General features: G+C 34.7%; 1 protein-coding gene across 1 annotated transcript; it reads right to left on the reverse strand.

Moving 5' to 3' along the window:
- Positions 1–3,788: 3,788 nt before the first annotated feature.
- On the reverse strand, positions 3,789–5,882 carry LOC128186687 (uncharacterized). Its single transcript, XM_052856530.1, has one exon. The coding sequence runs from the start codon at positions 5,766–5,768 to the stop codon at positions 4,104–4,106; it is 1,665 nt and encodes a 554-aa protein (XP_052712490.1). The 5' UTR covers positions 5,769–5,882; the 3' UTR covers positions 3,789–4,103.
- Positions 5,883–10,847: the final 4,965 nt, after the last annotated feature.

The raw sequence follows: 10,847 nt of genomic DNA on the forward strand, positions 1-10,847 counted from the left end.
ACATTTGATAATTAGGTATAGAACAATAGGTGTGAATTGTGTTGTGATAGCAATTATAGTCTGCTTTCACACCCCTGCGAATGTTATTGTCATTTAAATTTTAGACCACGTGGTTTTATTTGACCCTTTCAGTTTCGCAGTAAAAATTGTGCCTCGTGTTTATAGTCTAGTTCATAGAATCTAGGTACTATAGTAGTCAATTATTAAATCTAGAGGTTTATTGATTTGAAACTTTATCTTCATTAATTGGTGGATAAAATGTATTCTAGAAATAAATGTAAAAATACAAAAAATAGTTTTTGTCTGCTGTTGCAACAATTAACATGCTAAGTAGAGATTCCCCTGAGGATTAGTTTTCGATCCGCGCCTGACCTAGTAATAGCATCAATAGTGAAACAGACAATACTATTTTATGCAGAATGTTCCTTGAAAATGACTCGATATACTAAGTTTTTATGCAAAACAAACATCCATTATTTTTTTTTAAAACATGGTATTGCACACCACAAGCATCAAACATGGATATGATTTTATTAAGCCACGCAATGTTTATATTTTCAACCACTCAACACGTGGTTGAACACGAACGATAACTCTGTTCTGAATATTATCGTTTAATATAAAAACCGCTAAATGGTGAAATAAGACAAACATATTAAGAGAGTTTCATGTTTTAACAAAAACCAAAGTAGGATACGTTATGAAAAACGACCAGTACTTACGTATTTTGAGAATATTATCCGAACACTTATACTTCCGCTTGAAATTTCACAGGAACTGAACAAACCAAGGTGAAGTCTCGTGAACTTTCATTCGAGCTTCTCTGGATTTATTACATACTTAGCAACGATAAAGAAAACATTCCGAACACATTCGCAGGGGTGTTTCAGTCAAAGCTTTTACCTGGATTTTTACCTGTGTTTTATCAGCGCCTGTGTATTATCAGCGCCTTTACGATGAAACATGAAGAATATACTAGATACAATTGTATTTTGTTGTGTTTTAGGTCTAACAACTAATAACTATCACCATTTTTTTCATTAGATGAAATAAAGATAATGATATTTTTAGTCTTAAATTTCCACTCAGGTCAAGACTTTGTGAAGATGATGGGGTATCCCGTGTCTCTTTTTACAACTTGGTTGCGAAATATGTAAAATGCATGTTTATAACTGGTTGGTTGGTATCAACAGAAAGAATATTATGAAAAGAAAAACAGATCTTTATCACAAAATAGTAGCGGCTTTGACAGTAGTTCTTATGACATAACCGCTTTAGTATAAATTACATTTTATAATTGTAGGTCACTTTCTGATTTTTCAAATCAGTAGCTAAATACATGAAGCACAAAAATTTCCGACAAAAATAATAATTTTAATATTGATTCAGTAAGTTCTTATGACGTCACCGCTTTAGTTTATATTGCGGTACATTTTCTGGGGTTTTTTTTTCAAACCAGTAGCTAAATACATGGTGCACAAAAAATTCTAACAAAAATAATAATCTGAATATTAAATCGATATACTTCAATCTGAAGAAGGTTTAGGTCTTCATTTGATAGGTTTTACAGTTTTTGAAGCATATAAAATTGCCGATTTATCATCATACCATCATAAACTTTGTCTATTTTCTTCGATTATTCAAGCCACAGCATAAATGAGAAATATTTTGCAGCGTTTTCACTAGACACATTTCCTCACTTTATGTCAGCCAAAGCAATTATAATAGAATATAAAAATATATTTTCTTTTCAAAGTCAAACATGTACATGTATTTGTACTTCCTATAGACAGCAAGTTAAACAAAGCATTTCATATCCAACATTTTTGCAATAATCTTTCTTGTTTAAATAAATTAATGAAATTGTTCATGTTTAAATTACTGTAGTAATGTTTGAAACATGCAGGTCAATTGTTATGTAAATGGGCTTTTATGCAATTCATATTGTAACATAAAATAGATGTAAATATGTATTGGGAGTACATATGTTTTATTTTTTTTTATTACAATAGCCCCACAGGAATTGTGATATAGACTATAGCAATTAAGCAATTATCTCACCTGGTCAAATTCCCGTTTCGCACACATTTTTTCGATACCTAATTTTCAAATGTGTGCAAAACGGGAACAAACCGATTAAAATTGTATTCTACAGGGATTGTACGTAGTGTAGGTACTTGTAAAGTGCGAAACGAAACGAAATTTACCGAAACGAAACGAAACAAAACCTACCAAAATAAAATAAAATCGAGAAAATTGAAATCAAGTTCATTGCTATACATGCATATGTGACCATTTCAATGTTAAAATATATTATATGTATATATTAAAGTATTTACTAGTATTTTAGAAGTAACGGGTATATATGTTTATTTCTAAACGTGCGCATTTGTAGGTGGGGATACACTTCAAAAGTTATTGCCCATTTTTATGTAAAACAAAAAAAAATTAGACTCTAACTAAATATAAACCTCAAGTTCCTAGTATCACTTTTGGTTATTTTTTAACACAATCCATTCGTAATCATACTTGTAAACACAAAATCAGACTTTAGAACCTTGCGATACTTGTTTTGCTATTATGTATTTTAAAACTTGAACAGACCACGCACTTTTATAAACAGTAAAATAGAAGCGGAGGACTAGTAATTTTTGTAAAAAAATAACATGGTAAATTGCAACTTGTCCTCGGCCGTTTGAGATAAACCGAGTTGTCGCACGTGCTTTCACTTTTTAAGACAAACAGTATTAGTTGCTATCTGTCAGACTGCCTAATTAAGTTATCCAAGTGAACTGAAGAGACCACATTTTGTTTCGTTTTGGTTTCATTTCGATTTGATTTCGTTTCGGTAGGTTTCGTTTCGGTATCTATTTCCTTTCGCACTTTACAGGTACCCCATCCTCACAATGTCAGGGATCCCGAGTCCACTCGTGGCCGGCCACGAGTTGTCTATGAACCCTTGACATTGTGAGGATGCAGGTACCCCGGATAAAGTGATGTACAGAAAAAATCACTGTGTACTTTGTAGGATGACGTATGTCTTATCAAATGACTGTCAATTGAAAATAAATATGCCAAAAAATCACATGATTTTGATATTTAATAAATTGTTCAAAATATGCAGCGATTTTTACTATGTATGAATTAGATTTACGTAGCGCCATTTCATATTCCCAGGAAGTCATGTGACGTCAAACAACTGAAAGGCAAATTTTGCCTGTCGCGCTATTTCAAAGTAAACACCTTTCCGTTCCACGCACTTTTTACGTCATTTAACCATTTCATTAAATGTAGCTTCACACCATTACTAGTATTTGTCAAGATTTTGTATAATGTCTTTTGTGGCAGATCGAAGATCATTTAGGTCCGAAAATTTTTGTCGAAAGTTTCGATAAAGCAAAATCCATAGACGCAAGATCCGGGTTGTATTGATTGGGGGAGGGGGGGGGGGGTTGCAGCAAGAGCTTACAATATCAGTCCTTCCATCTTTAAACATCTGATTCCATTTGTAAACCATTGACCAGGACATATTTGGACCATCTCTAGCAACATCTAAGAACCTTTTGGTCTCATCGGAGATTTTCCTGCTTGCATACAATTTACCGGTGCTCCAAGATGCCCACTGACGTTAACGTTTTTGACTTAATTTTCATGCGCGAGTCGTCCATTATCGGTGATACTTTTCACAAAATGACCTTCATAAGTTATTTTAACGTCATATGAAATATCGTTTATTTTCATTAGTTTAATCAGTACATTTTATTGATAAATAGAAATGCGTACGAAATATAAAGATAACAAAAGCTGATATGCTCCGTGAAGCATATCTAATCATGATAAGTAAGGTGTATATTTTTTAAGGTGCATTTTAAATTAACAAATCTTTACATATTTATTAAAAATCACGTCAAGTTTAAAACTGAAAAGTTTCGCTGGTATCACGGGAATAGTCCGCTCACAATCGAACCTGTCCGCGAACTGTTCTAACAACCCTCTTGTAGAATGCAAAGTGTAAATCTATTTTATACAAATTCAATAATCTTTATACACAGAAAAAGGCTGCTTTTGTTTGAGTTACATCACATTTTTACAACTGATATTGTCTACTTTAAATATTTGATTTTCTTTACATTGCCTTTGTTTAATTCACATACAAACAGATTGTCATTATTGTCCACACATAAACCAAAAGGGTCCCTCAGATCACAGTTATCAATGTAACGGAGAAACTGTCCATTCTGATCCAGGATGTGGATACAATGGTTGTTACAATCCGTTGTCAGTGCACGACCCTGACTGTCTGTTGTGATACCAAATGGTTTAAATGGTTCGTTCTTGGTAACTGAGGGATGACCGATGTATCTCCATCTGAGCTTCCCGTCCTGATTAACCACCACTACTGCACTGGCCCCACAGTCAGCTACACAGATGTCATGGTTTCTGATCTCAGTGATGTATTTAATTTTACCATTCCCTGAGTACAGAGGTTTACCTTCATCATCAAATTGAATTGTTTGTTTCTTTGTAGATCCCGAGTAACGGTCAACTTTGGATCGAGTTTCATCATCACTAAACATGGTAACCAGGAGATCACCATTAGAGGTGACACACAGTTTATTAGGCACCCATTTATCTAATCTGATTAACTCTTCTCTCTCTCCATTCTTTATCTTATACACTGTCCCAATTTCTCCATCAGAGACAATTAGGTCCCCATCACTGTCTACAGCTATATCATCAGGCCATTCTTCTGATTTTGTTTTAATTGCCTGGATGAGTGAACCTTTAATGTTGAAGCATTTGATTTCATTGGTCTCTCCACTCGTCCATATCCTCCATTCATCTAGACAAGTGACACTTTGTAGTTTTTCATCCCCCGTCTGTATTGTGGCGACAATCTGCGGTTCATCCAGTAGTTCTCTGACTGTAGTGTTTGGTTGGTTAAGTGATAAGGCATTTGCTTCTGTATCAGTAGATAATGGGGTGATCTTTCCAAACAAACTATACAGCTTCTCCCGGTCTATTGGATTTGGAATGAATGTTGGCAGTGATACTTGAACCTTGGGTGGAAGCCTGCTGAACTCTCCGATCTTAGAGCTGTATTCAATGGTTGAAGATACTTCAGTGGATTTCTCGATTTTCCTTATGGCTTGTATTGTTTCTTTAATGAGAGACTGTATCTGTCTGATTTCATTTAAATGTTTCTGTAAAATATCTCTGTGTTTCATTTTAATCTCATTGATTTCAGTTTTCATTCTGTTGATAATGATGTCGATTTCTTTGTGCCATTGCTCTCCTTGCTTGGACATTGTTGTTGTAAGTTTCTCATATCCTCCATCCAGGTTGGCAAGCTGATATTTCAAGTCGCTTGCAATTTCTTCATATACTGGGAAAATATTATTTTCTAACTCTTTTGCATCATTTTTAATATCATCCCTCTTTGTCTTGAAAACTTCTGCAACTTCTACAAATTTATGTCCTCCGTGTTGTTCAGATGCCATACAGGAAGAACAAACACAACTGTTATTGCAATCCTTGCACTGAAATTTGCAATTCTTGAGTGGATGTGTTCTGCATTTTGGATAAATGAGGGTTGATCTTCGTTCCTTGAAAGGGACTATTTTATGTTTGTCATATCCATCTGAGATGTGTTTGCCTATACATGGCGTGCAGAGGTTGATATGACAAAAGTCACAGTAGCTGTGTACTATGGCGGTCTCACAAAGGTCACATCGGTTCACATCCTGGGCTCTGGAATGAGGATCCATGGTTCTTCTATATAAAAAAAAATCAAGACTTAGTTTATTTAATGATAAGGATAAAGATGAAAAGTGGTGATAACTAACAGTATTCAAGATCCAAAGTGCAAAAGAAAAATACAAAACAGGAGCAGAGCAAACATGGACCTCTACAAAAGTTAGAGGTAGGAAATAAGATGCCATGAAGGAGTTACAACCATCCTCTGCTAACTGCTCGCACGCGCCGTGTGTGATTTCATACATTTATATTTACATCTACCATGCTTTTTTTCTTACGGAAAAATATAGTCAATTCATAGCTCTATAGAAACAGCCAAACTGAAATTTACACGCCCCATTTATCGATTGGTCGAAATCTACAGCGGCTGAAAGTGACAGGACTGAAATTGACACGCCCTGTTTATCGATTGGTCTGAATCTACAGCGACCTAAGTAAACTCACGGACTGCACGAAATAATCATGATGATGCCAGACTCAAAGTCTCACAAGAGAAGATTTGGCTGTTTCTATTAGCTAACGTACTTATGTACATTAACAGTAATTTAGTGAATTTTACTAACTTTTCATAATCAATTTATTAATTAGTTAAAGAAAGATGTTAATATAAACAATAAAATGCTTTCTTTGATGATGCATGCGGGTTATGAAGGTAGCGATCATTGCAGGAAAAATTAACATAACCCGCTAACGCGAGTTATGTATTTTTCCTGCAATGTCGCTACCTTCATATCCCGAATGAATCACCAAAGAAAGCATTTTATTGTTTAGTGTGCAAAAGATTTTTGTTATTCATTTTTTTAATTCACCTTGAACACAAACTCTACTGAATTGAACAAGTTGAATATACACAGAACATAATCCATTCAAAACGAAAGCAGCCTTATTTCTGTAGCATTATATAGCATTATATAGTAATTAGAATTATATGCTAATATTATATTATATTATATGTTTTAAACACCGTAGCTAGCATCTTATGTGTTGATAAAATGAATATGCAAGCATAGGTATATTACAAACCTTGTGAAGAAATATTAACATTTTCCAATGTCTTTGTCTGTGATAACACTACGAATCGATTTTGTTCTATACAGTAAAGCAATAAATTCAAACGACGAATTGTTGGGGCGAAAGCGGGGTTTCCATACTTAATATTCTAATTTTAACCGTACAACTGCTGTAAATTATGTAGAAGTGTTAGATCATATAAAATTTACGCAATTAAGAGGGAGCGACCGAGCCCCTTCTTGTCTTACTTAGACCATAACCCACTTTTCCAGTGCAAATTGCAAAATTTTTATCGTTAGAAATGATTAAACCCTCAAGTGTTTTCCCTGAAGGAGTAATACTGATTCAAACAAATGCTTCAATATCATTTCAAAATTAAAACTCATTTATAGAATTCAGTTAAAAGCTACAGAAAAAAACAAGAGTATATTCATTGTTTTTGGTGTATTAAGTAATAGTTTATTCATTTTGTGTATTCTGAGTTTGAGCTCTTTATTTGGACGAAGAGTGGTGACACTGGATGCGTCTCGTATCATGGTTCAGTTAAATGCTTACATTTGTACATGTGCTATTTTCTAATAATTGCTATTAAAGAACCAAATTAAAATTTTCTTGCTATCCCGCACAAATTGTACATACCTCGAATGACGGTCGTTGGTAATAAATCAATGGATTTTGCGAATCTTGGCCAATGTAAACTAAATTCCTTTGCAAATAAGAGTGTTTGCAAGCAAGATGACCTTATGCTCTGACAAGTGAATGAATCATCAGTTGGGGGAAATTCACTAAAAGGAGACAGCGGAGTCTATCTTTTTACAGAACTTCAATTTTAACTTTAAATTGCATGATACTGAGCTCCTTGGCGGACCGGGACACATATCGGAGATGGGGGTCAGGGCATACAAAAGATCCAATGCAGATATCTGTGTAAAGTTTTTGGACTCCCCCCCCCCCCCCCTCCCTCCCAACAATGTTCGGCGTTGAAGAAGAAAATGTCGTCAAAACCACGGCGACTATGTACAATTCTCTACCATAGGAGGGACCTGTGTGGGTTCCGGACCTTGGCTTTAGACAATGAGAAGAAATGTGAACATTTATCAAGCGTGAATATGGTACTAAAAATCTTACTGCTTTCAACTGTTTAGTACATTTCAGTGGCGTAGCTTTCATTGAAGCACGTAAGCACGTGCTTCCACATTGTTTTGTAAAAAAAAAAAAAAAAAAATTAAAAATAAAGGCAATTAAAAAAATATAATAAATTGAACACAAATAAATTAATATAAATAAAATTGGTAAAAATTTTGAATGATTTCAAAACGCAGTTTAAGTGTAATGAGACGAGTGAAAACTCATGTCAGGTCAACCATGCTTTCTTCGTACGAGACTTTCAAGTCTCTCGGTATACTACATGACGGTACAAACAGTGGTCTATAGACACAGACAAAGTCATTGACACTTTTGCGTTAAAGAAAACACGAAGACTGGACTTCCTCTTTGATAAAGATAATTAGTTATACAATAAATTTTGTCATGTACAAATGGTTTTTTTTATTTGTTTGTTTCGTGAAATGAAAAAAAAAACCAAAAAACATTTATTGGCTTAAGTCTAAAGAAATTAACAATACTAAATTACATATACGCAGCATAATTTTTAAAGAAAAATATCGCGCATGAAAAGCTTGAATTTTTGCACAAAAAATATATATTCACAATTGAAGAAAAACGTATATTGGAGAAATTTAAAAAAATTTATCGATATTAATTGTGAAAATTGCGTCAGCTTCTACCCTGGACCGTTTGGGGCTTCAGGGCGGCCCCCAAACCCCCTGCCCTGTTGTGGTACAGTGCTTCCATATTTATCTACCCTAAGCTACGCCACTGCATTTTCAAAGAAATAAAAGAAAACGGCACAGTTTTGTTATAGAATAGAACCATTTTAACAAGACCTTGGACTTAATTTCGATAGGACGTAACTATCTATTTCTTGCGTCAAAACAAGTTTAAATGACGCTGGTTTCAAGTGAAACATACACAGATTGCGTAGTCTTAGCTCAAAAACCAGACAAATCTTGTTGGTTTCACAGAGCCTTGGCTGAGTGGCCAGTGATTAAATAGACAGGCCTACGCCACATTGCTGTTTGACACAACTACCCAAAGTTCAAGCTCTTGTTAAAATGGTTCTTAGCTCCACCCACTGCTGGTTTATCTGCAGTTATTGTTGCGATTTCAAAGAAATACCGCTACTTTGTTTGCAGTTTTTAATTTGTTATTTCACGCAGTAATACTATGCATAAAATTTCACCTTAATTAGGGTCCCGCTCTTCGTGCGCCCTAAAGTGATCAGTCCATTCTTTTGTCCGTCCTTCCGTCAATCTGTCTTTCCGAAATCAGTAGTTTGGATATATCTTCTCTCTCTCCCCTTAGCCCAATCTTGCTCAATTAAAGGTACTTTCTAAGTGCCTTTAATTAAATGGTGTGCAAGTTTCTAGGTATAAGGGTAAGGTCAAAACAGAATTATTTGCAAAATCCTTGTCCTTATCATATATTCTCTCCCCCTTGGTCCAATTTGACTCAAGCTTCATCCTCAGAGTGACTTTGGTCAAAGGGTGTGCTGTGAACTTAATGTCATTTATAGGTCAAAAGTCAAGATAATATCAGACCAAACAAACAAATCTTTTTTCAGAGCATATTCATTCTCTCCTTAGCCCCACCTGGCTCATACTTCACATACAGTTTTTGTGTATAGGCCGGATGTGCAGCGACCTTGAACCGAGTTTCAAGGTTAGATGTGAAGGTCATAGCAATTCCGTTCAAAATTCCGTTTTAGATAATAGATTATTTCCCACTGGCTTAATCTTGATCAGATTAAACCCAAAAAATGCCTGTTGGTAATTTAAGGGATAATGAGCTTGATTTAATGGTCTGTGTTAACTGAAAAATTTATAAGTCATAAGACAATGTCAAAGCAAAATCCTTTGAAATGCTTTTATCCGATTTTCAATTATTTAAGCTGGGTCTTTGAGATGGTCTCTCTCTATTTCAGCATTATCATGTAATTTAGTATTTTTACAAAATAACTGACACATGTGTGCCACATAAAACGTTATTATTTTTCTCTTAATGAAAAATATGCAACCTATATCTAATAATATATACATGTACTTTTTGGTAGAGGGAACACATTTTAGCTTACCTGAGCTGAAAGCTAATTTCAACCGAACTTGGCACAAAGCACCCTTAGGAATAGGAGATTCAAAATGAAAATTAAGGACTACGGGCTTTTTCAAGGGGAAATATTTAGGAATTATTGAAAGTTTTCAAAAATCTTCTTTTTTAAAACCATTGGGCCAGGAAAGCTGAAACTTGTGTGGAAGCATCCTCAGGTAGTGTAGATTTAAAGTTGTAAAAATCATTACCCTCAGGGGTAGGATTGGGCTACAATTGGGGTCAAAGTTTTACAAAGGAATATATAGAGTAAATCTTTACAAATCTTCTTCTCAAAAACTTATTAGCCAGGAAATCTGAAACTTGTGTGGAAGTATCCTCAAGTAAAGTAGCTTCAAAGTTGTGAAAATCATGATCCCTGGGGGTAGTATGAGGACACAATGGGGGTCAAATTTTTACAAAGGAATATATAGAGTAAATTTTTTAAAATATATATCTCAGAAACTAATCTGCCAGGAAAGCTGAAACTTGTGTAAAGCATCCTCAGGTAGCGTAGATTTAAAGTTGTGAAAATTATGACCTCCGGGGATAGGGTGGGTCCTTCATGGGGGGGGGGGGGGGCGAATTTTAACATAGAAATATACAGATTAAATCTTTAAAAATCTTCTTCTCAGAAACCAATCAGCCATGCAGTTGATTCTCTAAAATTGTTAAGACTTTGGGCCCTGGACGATTCTTGGGCCTCACAATGGGTTCAGAGTTTGATGTAGGTTAATATCCCATATATCAACAATTGTTTAGAATCTTTTTGAGAACTGCAATACTCAACATGTGATATGACTATATAAAATCATCCTGTTAGAAAAGGGACTAATGATAATAAACATAAGACTATCCAGGGGGAAATGGATTTT

Source organism: Crassostrea angulata, chromosome 6, assembly GCF_025612915.1.
Source record: "Crassostrea angulata isolate pt1a10 chromosome 6, ASM2561291v2, whole genome shotgun sequence".
Lineage (NCBI taxonomy): Eukaryota > Metazoa > Mollusca > Bivalvia > Ostreida > Ostreidae > Magallana > Magallana angulata.

Coding starts and splice junctions, on each gene's coding strand:
- LOC128186687 (XM_052856530.1), bottom strand. CDS start 5,768: ATGGATCCTCATTCCAGAGCCCAGGATGTGAACCGATGTGACCTTTGT.